The sequence below is a fragment of the Dipodomys merriami genome, unplaced genomic scaffold, assembly GCF_024711535.1.
Source record: "Dipodomys merriami isolate MVZ:Mamm:240054 unplaced genomic scaffold, mDipMer1.0.p SCAF_12, whole genome shotgun sequence".
NCBI classification, from domain to species: Eukaryota; Metazoa; Chordata; class Mammalia; order Rodentia; family Heteromyidae; genus Dipodomys; species Dipodomys merriami.
In genome coordinates, this window is record NW_027202493.1 from 12036947 (window position 1) to 12063446 (window position 26500).

Below are 26500 nucleotides of genomic sequence, written 5' to 3' on the forward strand. Positions count from 1 at the left end.
TCTATAGGAGAGATCATTCATGACACATATTTGCTGTTCGTCATCCCTGTTTTAACAAAGCTATAAAAGCTTTCATTTTAGCTCTAAAAATATGAAGTTTAACCAAGTAGCTGCTGCTTGCAGAACATACTACCATATGACTCACCTAGGTGCTTCAAAGAGATTGTTTCCAACTGATAAATACAGAATCTCTGCATGGGAAGTGGCACTGTGGCTCAAGTGGTAGAGTGCTAGCCTTGAGCCGAAGAGCTGAGGGACAGCTCCCAGGCCCAGAGTTCAGGCCCCACGACCGACAAAAAAAAAACAAAAACAAAAACAAAACAAAACCAACAGAATCTCTGCATGTTCCTAAAGAATTCTTGTAGTCAGGCCATCAAAGGTACTTAAGCATTACATTGTTCCTAATGAATACTAACTGCCATTAAAATATTTCTCCCTGGACTGGGAATGTGGCTTGCCTAGCATGCATGAGGCCCTAGGTTCAATTCCTCAGTACTACATAATCAAAAAATTTACAAATTAATAAAAAATGAAATATTTCTCCCTTTAAATTAAGTACAGACATTAAGGCATATGGCATATTTTAAATGTAGGCTCTAGTCCTCATTCCCTGATCTGGTTGGCCTGGAGTGGAATTCAGAAACTCATATCTTTGTCTTGGTCAAGAGTGATGTAGAAGCCTCTTTTTGCTGTGGGTTTAAACAATGAAACTTTGCCATCTTGGTCAAGAGTGATGTAGAAGCCTCTTTTTGCTGTGGGTTTAAACAATGAAACTTTGCCCTTATTTTTCTAGCTGAAATTGTTTTAAAATTTAATACTGTCAGCATCTCATGACACCGTGGGATGAAAGAGGTTTGTTTTGGTTTTCATTTGCTTTGTTTTGGGTTTTGTTTAGGGTTTTCTTGATTACAAAATGAAGGTATAAAATTTAGGCTTCCCATTAAACACAGGCATATTCCAGGTATTTCATCCAAGATTTTCTTCTATCATATTTTCTAACTTTCTGAGCAGCCAATGCTTACTAAGAATGTTATTTTGTATCCCACATTCTACTCAAGTTCAAACTATTCTTTCTTGACAATTGAGCAGTGATTTCATGCACCCAAGATACCATAACAAAAACTGAAGGCTCTAGCCTGACCTGGTTAGTCTTCTACTACTACTACTACTACTACTATTAATAATAATAATTTTATTTCATTGTAAAAGTGTTGTAAAGAGGAGTTAGTTATGTACATAAGATAATGAGTATATTTCTTGTCGAACATTGTTACCCCTCTCCCTTGATTTTCTCCCACCTTCCCTCCCTTCCAACTCCCCCGCCCAAGTTGTAAAATTCATTTCCAACTTAGTGTTTTGTGAGTATTGCTGTTGCATTGGCTCAACCTTTGCCCTTTGTCTCACCATTTTGTTGTTCCCTTTCCCTTCCCCAAGTCAGATAAGCATATATAGGGGACACAGTACCAAAAACAAAAACAGTAACAACAGGGGATAAACCAAAGGGAAAAAGAAAGAAAGAAATAACTTCACACAGTACATTAAAAGCAACAAGGAAAAAAACTCTTTTATCCACATCTTGGAGTTCATTTTGATCATTTTATATGGTCATATGTACATAGCTCTTGACCTATTGTGATCCTCTGCTAAGACTATCCTAGATATATACTAATGGTTACAAATGAGGGAAACCATAGAGCCCATGTTTCTTTGGGTCTTGCTTACTTCACTTAATATGATTTTTTTCCAAGTCTTTCCATTTCCTTACAAATGGGGAGATGTCATGCTTTCTGATGGAAGCATAGAATTCCATTGTGTATATATACCACATTTTTTTTGATCCATTCATCTACTGAGTGCAATCTGGGTTGGTTTCATATTTTAGCTATGGTAAATAATGCTGCAGTGAGCACAATGTGCTGGTGGCTGCTGGATCATAGGGTAGTTCTATATTTAGCCTTCTTAGGAACCTCCATACAGCTTTCCAGAGTGGTTAAACCAGTTTACATCCCCCAACAGTGTAGTAGCCTTCCCTTTTGGTCACATCCCCACCAGCATCTACTATTATTTGTTTTCTTGATAATGGCCATTCTAACTGAGGTGAGATGGAATCTTAATGTGGTTTGAATTTGCATTTCTTTCATGGCCCAGATGTTGAACATTTCTTCATGTGTCTTGGCCATTCTGATTTCCTCTTCAGAGAAGTCTTTTTCTAATTCTTTAGCCCACTTATTAATGGAGTGGTTGTTTCTTTGAGGATTTTATTTATTGGGGGGTTTAAATTGTGGAGCTCTAGGTTCATTTTTGATATGAGGCCCTTGTCTGTTATATAACTAGTGAAGATTTTCTCCCAATCTGTGGGCTATTGATCTTGCTAGCTATGTGCTTTGCCATGCAGAAGCTCTGCAGTTTCAGGCAATCCCATTTATCAAGCCTTTCTTGGATTTGTTGTGTTTCTGGATCTTTATTTAGGAAATTTCGACCTGTGCCAAGGAGTCCTAGTGTACCCCCTGTCCCTTCCTGTAATATTTTTCGGGTTCCTACTCTTACCTTGAGGTCTGATCCATTTGGAGTTCATTCAGGTGCAGGATGATATATAAGGATCTAACTTGTTGTTTTACATGTTTTCTACATGTTGTATAACCAATTCTGCCAGCACCATTTGTTGAAGAGGCTTTCTTCCATCTGCTGATTTTAGCTTTCTAATCAAAGATTAGGTGGCCTTAGGTCTGTAGGATCATGTCTGAGTCTTTAATTCTGTTCCATTGGTCCTCAGGCCTTTCCATGTGCCAGTTCCAAGCTGTTTTTATAACTACACCTTTGTAATAGAGTTTGAAGTTTGGTATTGATATTCCTCCATCATTGTTCTTCCTGCTAAGGATTGTTTTTGTTACTCAGGGTCCTCTGTTATTCCACATAGATTTTTGGATTGCTTCTATTTCATTAAAGAATATTGTTGGGATATTGATGGGTATTGCATTGATTTGTAGGTAGCTTTGGCAGTATTGCCATTTTCACCATGTTAATCTTCCCAATCCAGGAGCATGGGTGGTTTTTCTACTTCCTTAAATCTGCTTTCATTTCCTTTTTTAGGCTTTTAAAGTTTTAACGAAGTCCTTCACCTCTTTGGTTAAGTTAATTCCTAGGTTTTTGTTTTTGTTTGAGGCCATTATAAATGGAGTTGCTTTTCTGATTTGTCTCACGCTTCTCATTGTTGGCATATAGAAAAGCTACTGTTTTATGTGGGATAATTTTATGCCTTGCTACTTTGCCAGTGTTTTGGGTTAGCTCAGGTAACTTGGGAGAGGAGTTTATGGGGTTCTTTATATACAGGATCACATCATCTGCAAAGAGGGTGAGTTTTACTTCTTCTTTCCCTATTTGGATCCCCTCTAAGTTTGTCTATTGCCCTACTGCCCTGGCTTGGAATTCCAATACAATATTGAAGTGGAGTGGAGAGAGCAAACATCCTTGTCTCATTCCTGACTTTAGAGGAAATGGTTTTAACTTTGGACCATTAAGTGTGATGCTGACTGTGGGTTTGTCATACACAGCCTTTATTGAGGTGAGCTGGTTAGTCTTTTGAGTCTCTGACGAATTGACTCTAAATCTTAAAGAAAAATGCCTAACTTCTAGTTGTTGTCTATTTTGTAGCAATAAAAAATAACAGATTTTACCATTTTAGTTTCTAGTTGTTTTATTTGCCTTATTTTACAGCCAGTCTAGAAGTTTTTAATCTTGTTAAACTAGAACTTCATAGCCACTAAAGTACCCCCATTTTCCCATCCCTCCACCCCATAACAAAAGTCCTACTTCTTAGCTGTTATTTAAATATGCAAAGTGGTTTTAACCTCTCTCTGTCAATAATATTTGCAATTGTAATGTCACTTCTAGATTATACATACACCTTACCTCCATTACTCATAATTTATACATGCAGAAAGATTTACACAAAGAGGTTTATACTTAAGATAATGTGTATAATCTGTGTAATGATGAGGGAAAGATCTTATATCCTGGAAGCTTTTCCAGTGATGGACACGGAATGATCTTATGTCCTGAAAGCTTTTTTAGTGATGGACACAGAATAGTAAGCATTTATTCTCCTGAGACTACAGAACTCCTGATGGATGCTTTGTGATGGTTTATTGCAGGTTGAAGATTGGAATTTCCAGGTTAGAATTAAGTTAAAATAGTAGAATTTCCATGGTTTTTTCCCTACATACATTCCAGATTTATTTTCTCATAACATAACTCAGTTTAGTAGACCGGACATTTGTCTGAAACTTGACAGTACTAATTTTCAGAATCTTAGTTTAAATTCACTACAAAAGGCTTTTGACAGCCTAAGGAAACATAATTTAGGAGGAAATTGATATTAAAATGCATTTTCTGCAAAGGATCTCTTTTAAACAGTTTTTTCAAAAATTATTGGTAGTAAGAAAAAAGCTCAAGCCAAGAAAAAGTTAAAAAAAATTATTTAAAAGTTTTTCGTCAAAAATCACTTCCTTAATTTTTTCAAAGAAATCAATGACATTTAAAATCCGACATGCAATCTATAATCTTAATAACCCACAGTGATAGAGTTATGAGTGTGCTGCTTATTAATTTGTCATAGGGGAAATAATTTTTTGTCTTAAATTATCTAAAAACTAGCACAAAAACTAGTTGATCAAATTTATTTGACAGTGATAATTGAATCATCATTTTATAATCAATCATTTTATAAAGTTAAAATTTATAGTATCAGTGAATGCTATCTTGTGAGTATTTCAGACATAGTATTTATTTTAAATGATTTTAATGTTTTCATAACTTTTATAACACTCAAGTTTTTCTTTAATGATCTGCCATTTGCTTCACAGAGAGTCCTTGACAAGTGAATTTCATTACTCCTTTGTTTTCCTTTTTAAAATTACAAGTGCTTGGTTAGGGGAAGGGATTCCTTGAATTGAAAAGATTGCATGAAGAATTGTAGTGGAATCTGACATGTTCAGTAACAAAATGAACAGTTGCTTTTTTTCTTTAAAGTTCTCTCACTACTTAAGACCTTTCTTCATCATTCACCATTATTGTCCCTAAATAGCAGAAATTCATTTAGTGACCTACACTCTTCCCAGCACAGGCCCCCAACATCCACAACTTAATCTTCTCTGCCTTATGTTTCTTACATAAGGTAAGCCCTTATATTCTACCAGTAATAGTGAATTTCAGCCTGAAAAATTCTGTAAATCCTAAGCCTTTATTTCATAATTATTTGAGTATTTTATCATTTCTAACATGAGGTTTACTTAAGCTGAAGAATGTGGAATTTACAATAATTAAAGTATATTTTCATTATTTTCCTTCAAGCATTAGTAAATTGTGCTACATATGGGAGACTCTTCAGTCATTAGATTAACAAAGTGCAATTTGGTTTGTAGTCACCATTGTTTGGTGTACTTTATAAAAGGTCTAAATAGTACATTTCAGGATACACATGCTATAATTCATGCAGTAGCTTCCATTTATGGTGGTATACATCTGACTTGCAACATTTTATAAAATCTATACTACTGGTAGAAATTTTTATATATGGAAAAAATTAATCTTAGGTAAACACAGAATTTGGTGCACTAGTTTTGGTTTTTTTTTTTTCAGTTTTGAGAACTGAAGTAGCCCTTTTGTTGTTATTTTGTTTTAAGGTATGTTCTCCTTCCCTTGCCCAGGCCTCAAGCTCCAGATCCTTCTGCCTCTGCCTCCTAAATACATAGGATTACAACCATATGCCATCATGCCTGGCCCTTACACTAGATTTTTTAGTAAATAAATATAAGATGTTTACAAAGTATGAATATGAGTGCTAAATTACCTTTTGTGCTGTAATTAATTTAAAAAGTGTTTATTATTTGGGCTATTATTTCAAGCATTCACGCAACTTAATTTCAAGCCAGGTGCTGGTTCACCCGTGTAATCCTAGCAACTCAGGAGGCTAAGATCTGAGGATAGTGGTTTGAAGCCAACCCAGGCAGAAAAGTCTGTGAGACTCATCTCCAATTAACCACCAGAAAACTGGAAGTGATGCTGTGGCTCAAAGTGGTAGAGCTTTAGCCTTGAGCAAAAGCACCCAGGCCCTGAGTTCAAGCAGCCAACAACAACAACATCATCCTTCACTCTTATCTTTACCTCATGATGTGTGGCAGTGTAGAATGGAAATTAGGCCACTGTTAGAAGGGCTGGGGCAAGTCCATTGAGGGTTCAGTTGCTGGCTTGTTTATCCATCAGTTTCAAGTTGGATATCTTAGATATCAAAGTGATATCTAAGAACCCTTTCTTGAGGTTATTTTCCATTTTTATGGCTTATCTCCTTTTTATGCAGCTGATCTTCATTTCATCTGACATTTATTGGACATCCTATCCTTGTCACCCTTTATATTAGTTATGGCTGTTTTACAGCATATCAGTACATTGTTACCCAGTCCTGGCTATTACCTTCCATGGAAAGTAGTTTATGTCTTAGAACTAACAAACTAGCTGATGGTGATCACACACACACACACACACACACACACACACACACACACACACACACACACATATTACCTTCCATGGAAAGTAGTTTATGTCTTAGAACTAACAAACTAGCTGATGGTGATCACACACACACACACACACACACACACACACACACACATTCAGTAAGACTTTTGACCCTGTACACAAAATGTTTAAATACATGATTCTTCCAGTTCTAAAAGATTATTTTAGATATGCAACCTAAGTCTTCAGTAAATATATTTTAAACTTAGTTTATCATGTGAAACCATTTGTCTTTAAAACCAGAGACTTTTCCTCCTTTGCTTTAACCTCTGTACATGCAATGTGTGGATTGTTTAAATCACCTCTTACTTAACATTACTCTTCCTCTTCCTGTTCTATTTGTCCCCCTGGAATCACAATACTTAACAGACAAATTTAAATGAAACAAGCTGTGATGAAAGTGATCATTAAAAATTCGCAAGCACTGTGTCAGTTTTGTTTCAGAGAATACTCACAAATTACAGTACAGTTTGAGATCTTGTTTCTTGTACATTCTAAGTTTTACTTCCAAAATTTTTGTCTAGTTAATAAATGATGCCGTTTTTCTATTCATTCAGTGGACATAGAGTGACTGCTTTGGGCCAGGCCCATTGTTAAATACTGAGGTACAGTTAACTTGCAAAAACAAATAAATGTTATTAGCGATAAGTGTGCCAAGCCCTAATTACTTTATTCTCAACAGCTTGTGGGGCCAGGTCAAACTATTTTTTTTTCAGTCAACAGATTTCATTCATCTGTCATGTGCCAAGCAGTGTGTTGGTATATTTGAGAAGTGTGTCTGAAGCTATTTAAAAAGCCATATTATTTTAGCTGTCTATTCTTTAAATGTGATTGTCTATATTCTCTCATAGTCTTCAAAGTATGTTTTATTGATGCAGATTTAGAGAGATACAATGATTCTGTTTTAAACAGTAATTTTGTCTTCCCCATTCCAAATCTCTTGTGATGTCCTATTCTGTTTCATCTCTTGTGCCTACTGTTCAAATGTAATGACTTCCCAAGTCCCCACAGTTTGGAGATCACACAGTTCAACCTAAAACACACATGTGATTTCTGATGTGGAAATGGGGGAAGAAGTTCAGTTAGGAAGATGAGGTAGCTCTGTAGTAGTAATGTACATATCACATTTACCTTCTCTGCCCTAGGCTTTTGTATACATCTTCCTTTTAATTTTATTGCATTCACTGTACATGCAATATATGTAGATTTCTTTTTTCCTAACAGTTGAGTTGCACAAAATCAATTGGTGTTCTTAACTATTTTCAACTCTCTCACCAATGTTTTAAACAATGAAATAAGCCTGATTCTACTCTGCTTGTGTTACTAAATCAGCAGTTACAATCTCAATATAGAAATGTCAAAACCAGGAATAGATTCAGGATGTAAAAAATTGGGTTGTCCTAAAAGTAGAAGTTGGAATTATTGCATGGAGATTGAATAATTCTAACCTCATATGTCCTTAGAAGTTTCATGGACACTTTGACCTAATCTGCCAAAGTATCATATTTATAGATTCAAAAAGATCATTATGCCTAAGGAAGAGGTTAAAGGAAATTCCACATTTGTCTTTGCTATGTGGAATAACACAGTAATAATTACAATCGCATCCTCCTTTCCCTTAAGCAGTAGCCATAATTTCAACTGTATTTTTAGGTTCTGGACTACTATAGACTTATGAGGTTATCTCTTGCCTCATATGGAGTAGTAAATATCACAGACTGTGATGTCAGCAGTCCTGAGTTCAAGTCTAAATTCTATCAGTTGAGTAACTTGAGGTAATTTATAGTGTTGTTCAGAAAATTTGTTCAGTTAACGTTCAGTTTTGTACTTATGGATCACATGCTATGTTCTGAGAAATCTTCTAAGTCCAGGGGATTGTGCCAGTAACAAAGCATAGATTCTTTGCCCCCACTCTTAAAGAAAATTAAATGTCCGTGTGTGTGTGTGTGTGTGTGTGTGTGTGTGTGTGTGTGTGTGTGCCTCTAAGCAAAATATCTGTCACATAATATAAACATTTAAGAAATACTAATTAAAAGGGGGCACAGAAATGGAGGGACAGGGTGAACAAATGCAGCAGTGGTACTCACTAAACACTATGTTGAAAATAACTATAAGCTAGGCACTGGTGACTTAGGACTGTAATCCTACCTACTCAGGAGGCTGAAATCTAAGGATCACCGTTGAAAGCCAGCCTGGGCAGAAAAGTCTCTGAGACTCTTATCTCCAATTAGCCACTCTAAAACCAGAAGTGGAACTTGGGTTTAAAGTGGTAGAGTCCTAGCCTTGAGCAAAATAGCTCAGGGACAGCACCCAGGCCCTGAGTTCAAGCCCTACAACTGACAAAGAAAGGAAGGAAGGAAGGAAGGAAGGAAGGAAGGAAGGAAGGAAGGAAGGAAGGAAGGAAGGAAAAAGAAAAGAGAAAGAAAGAAAGGCAGGAAGAAAGGAAGGAGAAAGGAAGAAAGAAAGAAAAAGAAAGAAAGAAAATGAACTATACAACTTGTGAGTGAGGACAAGAGGGAGAAACAGAGAGAGCAAGGGAAGGAATGACATTGTCCATAAAGAAATGCACTCATTACCTGACTTGTGAAACAATAACTCTTTGTAGATCACCTTTATAATAACAATAGAAAAGTACTGATTTAACATCATTATTAATTCTTTTCAACCCATAAAGTGGATAATTCCCCAGAAAGTATAACAAAATGGAAAGGAATCTCCCAAATATATCAGTGGCTTAGGAATTAGGCTAGTTGTAATCTTGAAGGTGTTTTTCAGACAAATTTAAAAGAGCAAAAATGCATAAGAGAAAATTACTTAAATGAAAAACAAAAGGCATGAGCTGAAGAGCTAGGGACAGTGCCCAGGCCCAGAGTTCAGGTCCCATGACCAACAAAAAAGAAAAGAAAAGAAAAGGAAGTTACTCTAAAAGAAAAAAGTATTCATTAAAGCAAACCCCACCAAAATTAAAACTTTGTATTTGCTCAAAGATACCACAAAGAAATTGAGTAAGTTATCTACAAACAGCAGAACATCAAAGCATAGTTTATTCCTGGAGAAAATGAGAAGTGCTTTGTCTCCTTTTAATAAAAGATGCCCATTAGGAAGTTAGCGTGATTTGGGCCTAACTTAACTAATGCTAAAAGAAGTATTTGGTAAAGTGGGTTGACAGTGTAATATTTTTTTGTCTAAATCAACTTTGCTTTTTTTTCCTAAAAGAGTCACCTTAACACTTAAACATACTATGTGACTGCTCCCAAATCATTTAATTTATTCACTATCGAACTTGAACTAAACCATTACTGCTGCTTCTACTACCCAGTGTCTGCTTCTACCACCTTGCTTCAAAGTCAGTGGTACCTGGGCTTCATATGTAATAGGTCTGTTTTTGTCTATCAACTAAAAGAGTTTTCTCACTTGTGTATTCTAAAATTAAACACATTATTACAAGTTTATGTTTGCATGAAATTCTGACTCAAGGAAGTTTTTGAAAGCAGATGGACAATTGTAACCTCTTGGCTTTCTAGTAGTAAAGAACCTTATACTCAGACCTCAGCAACAGATATGAAGAACATCTTGCAGATCAACAACTTTTTCCTTTTTCATATATCAACTATGATTTTTTTTTCAGTCTATGGCAATGAACCTCTATTCTTTGGGACCTTTAAACTTCTCATTCTCAGAAAAGCTTACATGAAATATCACATGACTATTTATTTTATTGGCTGTGTACATTTTAAACAATGATGTTTTGCTAGACATCAGGGCTCACACCTGTAATTCTGTCTACTCAGAAGGCTAAGGTCTGAGGTGATAGTTGGAAGCCAGCCTGGGCAGGCAAGTCCATAGGACTCATCTCAACCATCCAAAAAGTTAGTAATGGAGGTGTGGCTCAAATGGTAAAGCACTAGCTTTGAGCAAAAAAAAACTCAGACCATGAGTTCAAATATGTGAATCAGTACAAAGCTTTAAAAGAAAAAATTTTAATTTGAAAAGCCATGTTCTCTTGTGTCAGTTTATTGTTTTCAGTTTATATTTATACAATTTTTAATATTAGCAGTAGCCATGATAGTAATGTGTTATAGAGGGTTCATAACTTTCTTTTTTCTTTTTTCTTTTACTAATTAATTATAGGTCTACACTTTTGCATTTTAATCAATCTGAACTTTTAATGTGGAGTTAAAAGCCACTATGCAAGGTAAGAAAGCAATGTAAGGGAAATGAGACCATTTATTCAACAAGTACTAACAGTGTTCTTTTCATAGGCAAAGCTTTGTTACAAGGGTGTTGTTTTTACTTTTGCATGTTTTTTCCTCTAATTTCAAGTGGAGATAATAATAAATAGTGAAATTACATATTTAGATGTTGGTATGATATTCAAGTCTTTGATAGGTTTTAATTAAAATTACAAAAAGAAATGCATTAAAAAACAGTTGTCTGGCTTTTGATTACATGTTTAACTTTCAGATGAATACTTAGCATCACTTATGAATAAATTCTATGTTTTGTCTCAGAACCCATATAATTTTTTCACTTTGTAGAATTGTCAGTTAGTGTGATGAGGTTATTTCTGTAGGAAACTAGATATTTGTTGGACGTGACTGAAGGTAAGCTCTTGAAAGCTGATGAACATGTGGTGTGTTCCATTTTATTAGGCCCCAACCAATGACATTCAAAGTGATTTTAAAATGTGAAAGACAGTCTATACACTTGTTTTGACATGAAGCAGCAAAAGGGGGTCCCATGAACCTCTTCCTAGTCAACACATTCACACACCATCCCAACTTCCAGAAGCAGCCGCTTCTCTGATTTCTATCACCACAGGTTAGTTTCATGTATTCTGAGATTTCATTAATTTCATTTATATTTGATTTCTTCAGGCTCTTAAATTATCCATTTTGTTGAGTTTCACAGTAGATAGTTTTCTGCTATTGCTGATGATACTTTTAAATAGGAAAGAAAGAACTTCACTGAGAATCTGAACTGACACATAACTACTTTTGAAATCATGGCAGCAAACCGATAGCAAGAATGCTGGAAGAGAAAATACTCTGAAATGTTACTATTAAGTGACAGTCCTCCTAAATTCTCATACACTTAATCAGGGTTATAGAGATTAGGCACTTTCTTGGGAAATACTTTTCTAATAAAAATGGGCACTAGATGAGGAAAGGTCAGGAATTGCCAGGAAAAAAAAACATCTTTTCCCTTCACTTCATAGTTCTACTGTGACTTCAGAACCTAAGTATGGAACAATCTCAGGTGAAGAGATACATCTTATCAGATCATTCTGGGCAGAATACTTGAGTTGTTCATCAGAATGGTAGTGTCTCAGTAGTTGTCATTGTACTCTTAAAATGATACAATATGAATCTCATATGCAATTTTGTTAGAAGCTCAATTTGGCCCACAAATCCTGACAAAGATATAAACCAAAGACAAGTACGTACAGTAAGAACATCACTCAGATTACATTTGTGAATTTGCCTAAATTTTTGTTGTTTTCTACAGTGACTCATTGAGATCCTGTGGTTCAGCAATAAATTTGAGCAGAGATTATGCTGCTATTCCAGGGCATTCCTAGTACTATCTTCTGTATCCCAATAGATTTAAGGGTAAATTTTTATTTCTTGCTCTCTTTTCAAGAGAATTATATTCGTACACAAAAGGTGGCTAAATTTGATGTAACTAAAGGAAAGGATTGAGCTGGCCTTTAGCTAGTAGGCCCACATTCTTAACCACCTTCACCTTCAAGACTGTGCAGGAACACAAAGGGATTCCAGTACATTGTTACACATCAGTAGCATATATAATAGAACCTTTGTTAACTTTATGGAAAGTTAACATATCATTTTTAATGTTTGGAAAAGGCACCTAAATCAGAAATTTAGCCAGAAATATGAAAAGAATATTAGCAATATTAACGAAGTTTCTTTTTCTCATTTTCTAAATTTCTTGCCTACTTGTATACTCTTTTCTTACACTTCCTTGCCTATCACTAAGTAACCCCTACTTTCCTTCTTCCTCATATTTTTCCCCTCTGGTTTCTAAATTATTTTACTCTGTTCACGCTTCATTCCCAAAATGGTGAAATGAAACTTCTTTTTAATATGACCTACTTTAGTGTAAAATTTGGCCTATTCCTAATAAAAAGTAGTTAGATTTGAATTACCAAGAGAACCCCATCAGTTATCTAACCCATAAGGAGAGCCTACAGCACTGTCATACTAAGCCTCAATGATATATGCTCTCAACTCTTAAGATTGATAACTTCATTTAAATCATATGCATAAATTGAATAAACAGCCCATCATTATTTTTTTGTAATTAATTTTAGTTAGCTGCCAATACTGAGTCTTGCCAGCTGGAAAAAAATGAAAACATGACCCCCATTCCCATTTGAACAGGAGAAATGATAACAGCTTGATGTTAGGTAGAGACCTTAAATTGTCAAATAATTCATAAACACTGCTTGTAAGGCTTTGAAAAGTTGTACCTTAGCTGAAGTTAAAGATGACACCAACTCATCTGTTGTCCTCTAATCTACTTAGAGTTCTGGATAATAAAAATTAGGTTTTTGAGGCGAGAGCTCCTTGGTAGATGTGCTTAGCATGCACAGACCCTAGCCCAACCCCAGCATCAAAAAGAAAAAGATTTTTTTTCCTATTCAATTATGTTTCTTGTTTCTTAAAATATTGTATTATCATCAACAGTACCATTTTTATTACCAATGTAGTATTTATTTCCAGTATAGTATTAAAGATCCAAAAACTTAATATCAGACTCATGGAATTCCCCACTGATAATGTAAAAGCATAACTGAATTTTGTAAGGAGTAGTTTCTACTTTAAAATGAGAAATGGGGTCTTGAATTGTTCTTCGTTGATGAAACAAAGCAATTCTTTAGGCAGATATAAATAGAAATTTCCACATATTAGTTTGGCTGACAGTGTAAGTTATTACAATATCCATGTTATATTGATTTAGTTTAAGGTGGATTGCACAGGATTTTAAACACTTGCATGGACATGTTACTGAAGAAATACCAGTGATTTAGAGAAAACATTTACTGCTCAAAATTGGATAAGAGTTCCAAAACATACTATTCTTTGTTCTTGGAAAGACAATACATTGGAAATATTGTGGGATGATTTTGAGTCATCCTATCTTATCACAGGAAGAACTTATTAACAATAATTTTAGAGCTAGAAAAGACTTAATATCTAGTCTAACTCCTCAGCATTGCCCCAGTTCAATCAAATTCCTGTTTCCTCAAGGGTCTTGGCTTTCCTGCTTTAATTACCAAATAAATGAAGAACTACTAGTCTTCAGATTCCAATTCCTGTCTTTTCATTCCCTTCTAATGTTTTCCATGACTGCACCTGAATGGAATATTTCCTTGATTCACTATTTCTTAATTCGTTTATGAAAAAAAGAAATTGTATACTGTATGCAGAAGCACAACTTTTAACTCCAGCACCAAATGACAAAGACAATAATGAATAATTCAGACTTTTGAGATAAGTTCTAGTAACAATCCATGGTGTACTTGGTAGTCTGGGGAATACATTTTAATGGACTGTGCCTTGTTGACTCAATAATGAGTATAACCAAGCATGGTAGCACACAACTGTAATCTAGCACTTGGGAGGCAGAAGCAGAAAGATTTCAAATTTTGGGTTATTCTGCCCTTTTAAAAAAAAAAAAAAGCTAGGCTCACACCTGTCTTCCTAGCTACTTGGGAGACTGAGATTGAGGGTTTGAAGCCAGCCCAGGCAGGAAAGTCTATAAGACTCTATCTCCAATTAACCAGCCCAAAACGAGAAGTAGAACTGTGGCTCAAAGTGGTAAGGCGCTAGCCTTGAGCAAAAGAGCTCAAAGACAGTGCCTAGGCCCTGAGTTCAAACCCCAAGACTGACCAAAAAAGAAAAACAGAATGAGCTACAGGTTGAGACCCTGTCTCAGAAAAACAAAGCTGGGGATGTGGCTCTGTGGTAAAGCATGTGCCCTGGGTTCAGTCACCAGCACTGCAATATAAGGAGAAAAGAATGAGCAATACCTATTATTTAAGCCAAGTAATGCTACCTAGCATGTTGTAGTAGAGAAGCAAAAGGAGGCCAGCATGACTTTGGGTAATGAACTGGGGCTAGGTTGCCAGTATTAGGTCGATATTATCTGTCTTTTTTCTCAGTGCTATTTCATATCATTAAATCAGATATTTATTTTTGCACACTTCATGAGCTAAATGCTGTTAAGTCGGAGTATTAGAGCATACAGTATATTCAGGGTAGAGCAATGCCAGAAAACTACCTACAGAACAGAGAAGCCACATAAAGCTGACTGGCTCTGTGCACAGGCAACTTCCTAACTTTGTCTTCCTCTACTGAAACTATTGTGAGACACTTTGTAAATTTTTTAAGTTCTATGAAACAGCCAAATAATAAGGGAGAGCAGGGAGGAATCAAATACTGTAGTAGAACTTGATTCTTGGAGGTGTCTTCAGCATTTCTGCCAACAAAACAAAGCCTATTCTGCTAAAACAAAACAAAGCCTATTTTAGGGAAATAAAATTGCCAAGTTTTTGCAAAGCCAAAAGTATCTGTGTAAATTAACAGGAGGGATTGTGGAGTATTAAATTCTTCGGGGAATTGCACAGCTAATTATAGGTGGAATATTATGTACAGTATAGAATCTTTTGCATCTCAATCTTTATTTGAAGTATTTAACATTTTAAAGGTTGAAAGTATAGAAGCCTGTTATTTATCAACAAAGAATTTTGTTTTTATACTCAAAAACTATGAGATGTTTCTGAAGATGCACATCTATGCAGCCTTCATTTAACCTTCAGTATGTTGAGTCTGGAGTTATTCCTACCCATGGTTTATAATACCTGATTGTTTCTGGTTATCTTATGTTTCCAAAGTTTGTTAATTTTTTTGATGATTAGTATATAGATTTTAGTCCATTCCCAAAAGATAATGAGTCTTTATAGTTAGGTGTCTCTTTCCAATGCTTTTATCAAGATATTCTTGCACCTAAGATTGAGATTCTCCAGCCATAGGAAAAGGAAAGGATACTTTTTTAATAGTCATTTAGTGTTCTGTTACTGTACACTAGTTTTCCGTTCAACGAGAGTACTTTTATGTATCAGTATTTTTAACTAATGAAATGAGGCACAGCACCCCATTGTGCAGCCTGTGTCATAGCAGAACCCAGATGACCTGCCATTATCCGAGAATGCTGGTCTTACATTTTCACTTTCCCTGAATAGTATAATTTTTTTTCTCAGTCCATAATGAGACACTTTCTACTTCAATTTCATTACACTCAGAAAAATCAAATTATTCAAAATTCAAATTCATGTGAATGCTATTGATGTTGAATATACATTAATGTAGCTTTTACATAGTAAAGAGATTTCCATCTTTTATCTTCTCGTAATTAATCAAATCGGTAATGTAGAAAACTCCAGTTGCTTTTTGTTTGTTTCATGTCTTTATCTTTGGTCTTTATTGTCTTTTTGTTTTTCTTTTATTACCTCTATACATTTCCAGTTGATATTTCCACTTAGATTAAAGAGGTAAAGCATGAAAATAAGTAACCCATGCATCAAACATTTTTGCCATGCTTCTTAGGAATGAGCAGTTAAGACTAGAACCTTCATGATTTCTATATAATACTGTCACTTCAGCAATTGGAGAGAGTAAGTATAATATGTAGCGTGGTCAAAGAACCAGATGACTAAACCAGTAGGTTTCTAAAGCATATGAGTTCTGTGCATTGCATGGCAGAATATTATTAAATTTGGCCTAAACAAGCTCTCCTGATGCTTCTAGGTTTTATGGAATGTTTTGACTATACTTGGACTTGATTCTTGATAATATCAAAGGCTCTTCGCAGTTAGATAATATCAAAGGCTCTTCGCAGTTATTTTAAACAAAAACTGAATGCTGATTTTAGAAAGGTATAACTTGTGCTGTTTGTGAAATTGTACTATACTAGAATAAAAAAGGTAAAAATGTATTTAGATTTTTAAAAGTAGAATCCTGTACATTTTAGAAAAATGTGGTAACTTGTAGCACTTTGATAAAAGAATGTGCAATTATAAAAGTTTATGCCACCTTATTTTTTTGAACCCTAGAATTACTCTTACGAGGCTTTAGATTCAAAACCAAACTCAATCCTAAAACTAGCACTTTTTCCTTTCTGGAGTTCCCAACTTTCTAATTATGTGCAATGTTTCATTTAAATCATTCTTGTCAGTGAGTTTTCCCTATCCTTCTCTATCAAACCTCAAAATCTTTAACCTTAAGGAACACTTTAGATTAATCCATTGGCAATCAGGAAGATATTTTAGGCATCATGGGCCATCTAATCTTGTGCCTAATTATTAAATAGTTTTTCTCATTTGAAAAAGAAACACTAAATCCCTGAAAATAAATATTCAGACATTTTATTTAGTTTGTATTGGCTGAGTAGTTGATAACTAAGTAGTCAGAATTCATCCTAAAATCTGACCTGCCTAGACAACTAGGTACAGATGTGCTTAAAACACACTCTGTCTCCCAAAGAGAAATGATAATAAAAAAAAAAAGTATAATAAATAGAATCCTGTATAGTTGTGACTACTATATAAAAGAACTTCTGTGAGATTATCAGTATTTCACTATGATACAGCCCTGAGTAATAGAAGCAAAATGAATAGAAGTGTTTAACATCACATATTGGGATCAATACACTTTATGCATAAACTGTTGCAATAAAAGCTATTCGTTGTGCCTATATCTTAAGAGTTACCATTGGTTTTGTTTCTGGCCTTTTTTTTAATTTAAGGCCTCACATTTGATTTAAATGTAAAAACAACAGAATATTGATTAAATGAATGGAATTACAGCCCTGTTTGTCATGGGACTCACCGTACTGTTAACTTTTTGAGAGATATTGGCTGTTGTATGTTATGATACAAACTGTTCTCACAAGCAAAATGTGAGTCTTCCATACAAACTACAGCACTTAGAAATTATGCATCTTTCCCTTTCCCTACAAAGTAAATGTAAATTAACAACTAGAATTTATGCTAATTAAACTGCTAATGATTACTGTATGGATTAAAAGAGACATAAGAGCTACAAAAATGCTAATTAATAATTAACCTCATATCTTATCAAATTTATGATAATGTTTGGTTTCTTATAAAGCCTTAACATATTTTAGTGAAGAATTAGTTACTTGGAAAGAAGGCACTTTATCACCTTGAACTAGATATTTGTCTGTATAGAATGTCTAAAACCCCTTAATAAATTCCTTATCCTTTTATAAATTTATCCTGCTTGTGTGTTTTTCTAAAGCCACTTAGAATATAATGTAATAAATCAAGTTATTTTAATTTAATAGAATATTGCATTATATAATATAACCAATGAACAATACAGAAATTAAATAGTAACAAAGGTATATGTGACAGTGGGAAAACTAAGCCTGTAATTTGAAGTTTAAAACATCAAATTTGAACACTTTCATTAAACAGTTTTTAATTTTAGTTTTTGGTTTTCAGTCTTTTTTTAACTGTTACTATTTTGTCTTGCAATCAAAACTATTAAGCTAGCATATCATAATTCAATTGTGTTTCAGTTGAGGGGTGTTTTGTTTGTGTTATATAACCATCAAGCAGTAAGAAATCAGTTTTATTTATTCTTTGATCAAGTCAGCCATGCCTAAGAAATGATCAAATTTAAATCATCCAGAGATGGGTTTCCTCGTCAGGAAACTGGTGATCGAGTTACATAGTGGATTTAGTTCAGCAGAAAAATTTTACAAAAGGATTCAGTCATCTTAAGTTAAATTAAATGTCTTTCTGACATATATAAGAATAGGCTAACTTTTATCCTGTTTTATTTGAAAGCAGTATTCTTTGAGGAAAACATTTTAATAAAACATTTTTCCATAATGTTACTTATATTTGTCTCTGTATAGCCTTTTTTCTCTCTCTAGTTTTAAGTGTTTTAGTAAATGTAAATGTGGTTTCCTAAGCAGTCATCATTACATGACGTAAGAAAAAGTCAAGTTTATTGGAGGTCGATCCTTACCAAGGAGAGACTAAAGAAAAAGTCCACGTCAATTGTTTTGCTATTTTCTTTTTTAAATAAAATATATTAATCCAAAGGTGTGTTAATGTCAAGGCATGAACAATCTTAAATGTAGATCTATTGAGTATTTTGTGATGCTGAGTAATAGACTTTTCTCAAATCTCTGTGATGCTAAATATTTTCCTTAGAAAGTTTTGTTTGATGTTAGATTGTTATTCTGAAAGACGTCAGTCCTAGTGGGATTTTTAAAACTTGGAAAACCAACGCATGTATTACAAGTATAGAAATGATGAAATGTAAACAAACGTATATTACTGATTCTATTTTCAAAACTGTTTCACTGTTAAATATAGACAACGTAAAATTGCTGAGTACTATAATTGACTACTTTTTCTTAAATGACCCTGTTATCACTATTCCAGAATTAGAAGTTGAGCAGATACATGATCCGTTCATGTGTCTGCATAGATGCTTCAAGGTATATTCTTCTCTTGGTGAGTAAAAATATATTTTCCTTGGCATCAGTGCATTGAGATCTGAATATACCTGTATCTATCGATTCTTATTACACATTTTCTTATACAGTAATTTCTCATATGCCAGAATTGGCTTAGGCACAACTAAAAATTGAGAGTTTGTTACATGCTTTCCAATAGAAAGATTTTCAATAATATTAGTTACGGATTTGTACTATGAAAATAGTGGAATTCTTTTTAAGATTTCATATTTGCTAAATTTAAATTAATATTTTTTCTTTAGCTCACAAATTACCCTAAATCCAGAGAGAATATCAACCCTTTTCACTATTATCAAATCAACCATAAGGAACAGCCCTATGATACTTCAAAAACAGTTGAGGAATAAATCTCTTATGTTACACTCCAGAATAAAGGGATTTGATGAAAGAAATGAGCCAAAGTTCATCATGAATGCAAGGCTTCTGTACCTGATATTCCTCCATGGAAGGGAAGACAAGTATCAACACCATTGGCATCGTTTTCTAACTGATGTTATCTGGAACACTTTCCACCACACTGCAACACTTCTCCACTCTTACTGGGTTTGAGTTTGCAAGAGCTGTTTAATTCATCAAACCTTTCAGTTTCAAACCACCATTCGTCAGCATTGAGTAGAAGACATATAGATTTGAAAATACTTTCTTAAGAGATCATGTAACTATATTAGTCTGAATTTAAAATTTGAGGAGGGGAGGGATCATTTTAACCCACTGCCTCTTACAAGAAACATTTTTTAAAAGCTGTAACTGCTTTAGTGTTAACAGGGTACAGGTGTTTTTTGTCCTGTATTGTACTTTAAAAGCTTCTCACTGGTTGTGATTGTATTGTACTGTAAAAAAGAGTTATAAATTGCCTTGTATTGTTTATAATGGACCATACATTGTACTACTTCAGTTTTCATGTTCCAAGTTTTTCAGTGATGCATGTTAACAGTTAGGTCCTAAAATTCTGTGGTGCTAATTCTCCCATATCCAATGGTGCTTTTGTGGATGCTAACTGCACACATGCTGAACAAAGCTTGAAGTTTAAAACTTTCCTCCCTTCTGTTTCTATGAAGTAAAATAAATAACTTGAACTTGTCTCAAATTATCACTGACAATCTAATAAACTGGTTTATATGTGGCATTAGTTTGTATTCTTATTTTTCAGAAATCACTTCAGTTCTTCTGGGCCCCACATGTTGATCTTACTATGTTATTTTGTGATTTCATTTGGACTTCACATTTGTGATGTCTTTAAGAATTTAAACCCAGTTCGTCCAGCTTCTGAAGGCATGTTTAGATCAAATGTATAAGTTAGCTCTATCAGACCTGAAAATAAGTAAATTGAGAAGATGTGTTGATAGGGTCCTTTGTCTATTTTAGTATTTAATTCATCTGGTTGAGACATAAGATAACATTTGCATGAAAGCAAGTATACTTTCAAACACTTTATTTCAGCTGAAACTATTGTGGAAAGGCTGTTCCTACAGGATCATATGCAAAATAAAAGTTTTGGGATGGGGGATTTGGTTCAGTGGTAAAATGCTTTTCTAGCATGCATGAGACCTTGGATTCAATTTCCACTATGCAAAAATAAAATAAAAAGTAAAGTTTTACTCTGCCTGAACAAAAATAAGAACGAAAATAAATACTCAAATTGTGATTTGCTAGAACAAACCAACATCATGTGTAAGAATCATGTAATAAAGTCATGGCAATGTTTTTTATGAAAATTCAAGCTTCACCATCTATAATAAGAATCACAGCAGCAGAATGAACCAGACTGCCAATATCTTCATGAGGCTGTTTCTCCCAGGCCAGAGATAAATTCAAGACCAACGGAGTATGTAAATTTTCATTCCAGACTTGCCTAACCACAGGCAACATTAAATTTTAAAAAGAAAAGAAAAAATGGAAACAAATGTATTAAATGTATTAAACAAATGTATTAAAAATCATTAACCTTACATAGTAGGGTATCATATTACCAGTCTAATGGAGTGGACCTGATAACTGAAATGACATACCCATAATGCTATGGTTCTTGATTACATAAAGAGTTTAAGGCATATTCATAATACTAATTAACTCATGTCTGACTTCTACCAGAAAAGGAAAGTTGGAGAATAGAATCTGTGGATACCAGGCTCACTTCTCTATGTCTACCTTGAGAAATGCAATGTTTACATCCTCACAGCTCTCCCCAGAAACATTTCTAGTGTACTTTGGAATTACTTATATTCCATTTTATAAAAACTGATGAAAAATAAATGTGCCACAAAGTAATTCCACAGCTCTTTAATGAAAGAGAGAAAGTAAATCAATGTTTTAAAGAATCTTTGTTTCTGTAGTAATAACTAGTCTGTTATATAAGGAGTACTTAATTCTGATTCCATGAAAGGATGAGAGAAGAAATGTATTGCTTTTGGAAAACAAATCTATTTTTTGCCAGTACTGGGGCTTGATGTCAGGGCTGCATGCTTTTGATCCTCTATTTTGCTCACAACTGGGGCTCTACCACTTGAGCCCTGCCTCCACTTCCAGCTTTTTGCTGTTAACCAGAGATAAGAGCCTTGAAACCTGGGCTGGCTTTGAATCATGATCCTCAGGTCTCAGCTTCTGTAGCTAGGATTATAAGTATTAACTATTGGCACCTGACTCAGATAGATATATTTTTAAGAAGAAAAGATCTTCCGTTTTAATCACACAACCAGATATCACATTAAGGCCCACCATAACATCTGTGCATCTAAAAAATGCTCAAAAATTTATAGCATTTTTGGAGTATTAAGTTATTTTTAAAACTCATCTGACTTATAAAATGAGTATACGTTGTACTTATTAAATCACTCTTTTAAGTTATAATTTTTATAAAGTCATGCAATTGTATCTATCTTTATACTTTTATCAACATTATTTTGGTAAACTGCTGATCCTAAAACAATAATTTTTCTTAAGGATCTTAAAATGTTTTCCCTTGCCAGAGAAGTATTTTTAATAAGATAAAGATATTCCACAAGGGCTGGGAAGGTGGCTCAGTGGTAGAATCCTTGCTTTCCATGCGTGAGGCCCTGGGTTTGATTCCTTAGCACCACATGAGCAGAAAAGGCCAGAAGTGGTGCTGTGGCTCACGTGATAGAGCACTAGCCTTGAGCTGAAATGCTGAGGGACAGTACGCAGGCCCAGAGTTCAAGCCCCACGACCTACAAAAAAAAAAAAAAGGATTCCACAAATAATACTGAAAACCTAAACTTGTTTGTTTTAGAGAACTACTTTTTTTCTTACCTAGGTCTCACTTGGAGTTTGACTATAGCCAGTAGTTTTAATATAATGTGGTAGAGCACCTGGCTAGCAAGAGTATGGCCCTAAGTTCAAACTCTAATACTGCAATATATATATATATATATATATATATATATATATATATACACACATACACACACACATATATATACTCCCACACTGCAAAAACATTCTATATAATATATAATTCATATGTAGACATATATTTATATAATATGTATGTATTTGATAAAGAAGCAAACAAAATGAAGCACTAAATATTGTTTCACCTTCATCTTCCAATGTTTTTGTTTTTTTGGGGGTGGGGGGAGGCCGGTTGTGGGGCCTGAACTCTGGGCCTGTGCGCTGTCCCTCAGCATTTCAGCTCAAGGCTAGCACTCTACCACTTGAGCCACAGCGCCACTTCTGGCTTTTTTCTTTTTGCTTATGTGGTGCTGAGGAATCGAACCCAGGGCCTCATGCATGCAAGGCAAATGCTCTACCACTGAGCCACCTTCCCAGCCCATTTTTAATTTTTTTTTTTTTTGGTCTGTCATGAGGCTTGAACACTGGGCCTGGTCATTGTCCCTGAGCTCTTCAGCTCAAGGTGAGCGTTCTACCAATTAAGCCACAGTGTCACATCCCTTCCAATGTTTTTCTAAAAAAGAAAACATAGTGGGTTCATTTGCACTAGAACCAAAGTGAAAATACTTCTAGAAAATAAGTTGGGTGTTTTTTTTTTTAATGAGTGAATATAATAGGGCTGAAGAAGCCAAACTGCAGCAAGGTTGACACTACATGTATTCTTACAAGTTGGTTTGTGAATGATAGGTAAGGCTTATACTTTTGCACAGCATAATTTTGTTGTCATTGGGCTTCTCAAAAGACTAGCACATGCAGAAAGAAAGGAATGTGAATGAAAGGAGTAGCCCTCAGCTTGTGTATTTTGAAACTTAGTTCTATTGGTTCATTCTGGGTGATTCACAAGAGATTCCTTTTAAACAAGGTTATAAAGCAAACATCTTAGGTGCCGGATGTCCAATGGAGAAACCAATTAATTTAAAGCAAGAAATAAAATGTTATTCCCGGGGAGTAGGATGGCAAGAAGCAGTGTATAAGAAGTGGACTTTGAATTCTGCTTTTATGCTGGTTAATTATTTAATGATAAGCTTTATTATTCTTATAATTTCAAAACAGCTTTTTAAAGGGGAAAAATGCTAGATAGTCTAGAATACCTTAATCAACAGGTCAGTTTATTATTTTTCAACAGGAATATCTACTTCTGAAGTCTGCTGAATATCAGAATGCGGTGAGCTAGTATAAAATAAGATAAAGGAAAAGGAGTCATATTCATGAATAGCATCCTGATAGAATGGGCTCCAGGAGGGAAGCCTGCCAAGGAAACTGGAATAATCACTTCAGCTCACCAGAGTACAATTTCCCAAGCCAGAGGTGAAGAACACTAGCAAATCCTTATGCCTTGGATTTTTTCTGATGTCACCATCTCTCTGTATGAAAATACCATTGCTCTTACAAAAAATCAGTCTCTTAATATGTAGTATCATGTGAGGATCCTTAATGATAAATACCATTTATAATTATCATTCATCATTAAGCATTATTATTCATGATTAGATAACCACATACTATTGTATAATTATATAATCATTTTATAATTGTTACTATTCATTTGCCATCATTATTAATAGTTAATCATCATTAAGGATATCACAACCAAAGTTTCACATATAATAGCTTTTTGATCATGGCTTTTCATAATAGAAATTTGGACAACTTTCCTTTTTTTTTTTTTGTCAGTCGTGGGGCGTTGTCTTTGTGGGCAGTTGTCTTTGTGTGTCTTTGTGGGGCGTTGTCTTTGTGGGCGTTGTCTTTGTGGGACAGCCTGGGCGCTGTCCTTGTGCTCTTCAGCTCAAGGTGAGCACTCTACCACTTGAGCTACAGTGCCACTTCCGGTTTTCTAGTGGTTTATTGGAGATAAGAGTTTCACAGACTTTCCTGCCCGGGGTTGGCTTTGAACCATCATCCTCAGATCTCAGCCTCCTGAGTAGCTAGGATTACAAGGGTGAGCCACCAGCGCCCAGCTGGACAACTTTTCAATTCAGCATTAGTGACTAATGAAAAATAAGAGAAAACCCACTCCCTTGCCTCCCTAGACCTTCCTCATAGACCATGGCACTCATTACAGTGGACCAGATACCATTCTAGGATCCTTCTCACCACAACACTCTCCTGGGAGCCACTACTTGCCATGCGAGATTGATGTATTTGTCATTCTATCTTAGGGGCCACCAGCATCTCTCTTAGTCTGGGTCCTCCAAGCAGACTCCCAGGAGAAATTACATGTATAAGACATGTATTTTTTAAAGGAAGTGCCAATGAAAATGGGGAAGCAACTAATAGAGAAGCCATCAAACGATGCGCTTCTGTGAAGGAGAAGAAAGAAGTTTCAGCCAGGAGATCTCAGGAGGCTGAGATCTAGGATCGTGATTCAAAGCCAGCCCAGGCAAGAAAGTCCATGAGACTCATCTCCAATTAACCACCACAAAACCAGAAGTGGTGCTGTGGCTCAAAGTGATAAAGTGCTAGCCTTGAGCAACGGAGTTCAGGGACAGCACCCAGGCCCTGTTTCAAGCCCCATGACCAACTACAACAAAAAAGCGAAAGAAGCTTCAGAGAGAGGGGAGAAAAAGCAGGGGAAATAACCACAGTGAATTTCTAAGGGCATTTCAAAACATCTTATCGGCAGAATATACTATTCCTACGGTTAAAGAGGCTTATCAAAATGCCTGTCTTCTTTAGGTAAGTGGAATGCAAGGTGCATTTTTTTTGTCTTTTACTTTGGAGGAGAAGTCCTGGCCTGTTCCCAAGTATTGCGCACCTGAAAACTCACTGAAATGTCAGGAGCCTGAATGTTCATAGGGTGCATTCTAGAACTTCCCCTTCTTTCCCCACCTTACCCCTTCCTTTGATGATCATATTTATTTATAAAGCAGCTTAGACCCCCCCTGCAGAATTATTTTCTGTTGGGAGCAACTTGGAAATCGTTACTGAGCATTGGCCATTGTTTTTTCCACAATTTCAAGAGCCACCATAGTAGTGAGTTTGCCCGATTCCCAGTTCCTTGCCTAAGTATTAGATCTCAGGCCCTGAGATAGTTGGATGTCAGGCTTTTTGATTAGACACTCAAAATACAGCCCCAACTTTTATCCTCTGGCTTTTGCTAGTATATGCCAGCTAGTTCTTGAAGCTTTTCAAGCTTTTCAATCCTAGCACATACCTCCTTCCCCTGCCCAGGTTTTCCTGGCACTGATCTTAATTATCAGTTAGGTGAAGAGATAGGGGATATGGGAGCTTATTGAGGCCCCTGCTGTGTCTTCTGGCCCATAAACATACAAGGTTTTACCAGGAAGGACAAGACACCTTTGGAAGCCTAAAAGCTCAGGAGAGGATGAATCAGTCTGCCTAGAACACATGTTCCAGAGTATCTGCATGCCTGCCTCTCAGTTTTCAAAGTCCCTGAGTCCATATACATTTCCATCTTCCTCAGCACTCCGCTCCTAGCCAAACATTCATATATCTAGAAGTCTCTGCATTTTAACCATTTGATCCTCAGGCCCCTCAAATTGTCTGATCTGCCACCCTGAAGAAGGTAAAGACCTCTGTGCCATCTGCCAAGGAGATCATGTGCCTCACACTGTTAGCAATTAACTGTTTAACTGCTTTCCTTAAACCTCTGCTAACATCACTAGATTTTAGCAATAATCAACCCACCTCTGCTGTCTTTGAGGACATATTTTTTTTTCTTTCCACAGCTTTCAAATTTCTTCGCCACATTTACACTTTACCACATTTACACTTTCTTCTATGGCATTTTCCCAGGTCACCATTCATGAGAGCTTTTACATTTGACTCACCATCATGCAGATAGAGACTGGCCATGCCCTACTGCCAACCAAGCAATCATCCCATCCCCTTTGCACCCAAGATGGCAGTGCCTCAGTCCCAGACTGATGAATGAGATATTTGTTGGGCAAATGCT

General features: G+C 35.4%; 1 protein-coding gene across 5 annotated transcripts in view; it reads left to right on the forward strand.

The window, feature by feature from the left end:
• The window catches only part of Purg (purine rich element binding protein G), a 38461-nt gene extending 14537 nt beyond the window's left edge, over positions 1-23924 (forward strand). The window contains exons 3-5 of one of the 5 annotated variants that reach the window (XR_011370756.1): positions 10708-10771; positions 19082-19153; positions 19419-19493. Coding sequence is in view for 4 of the 5 variants with exons in the window: in XM_070016233.1 (XP_069872334.1) it covers positions 19419-19523 (105 nt within the window). In the remaining variant the exon portion in view is untranslated. Of the gene's footprint in view, positions 1-10707; positions 10772-19081; positions 20301-23710 lie in introns of those variants that run through there. The other 4 variants (XM_070016238.1, XM_070016236.1, XM_070016235.1 and 1 more) reach the window with 4 other exon arrangements.
• Positions 23925-26500: the final 2576 nt, after the last annotated feature.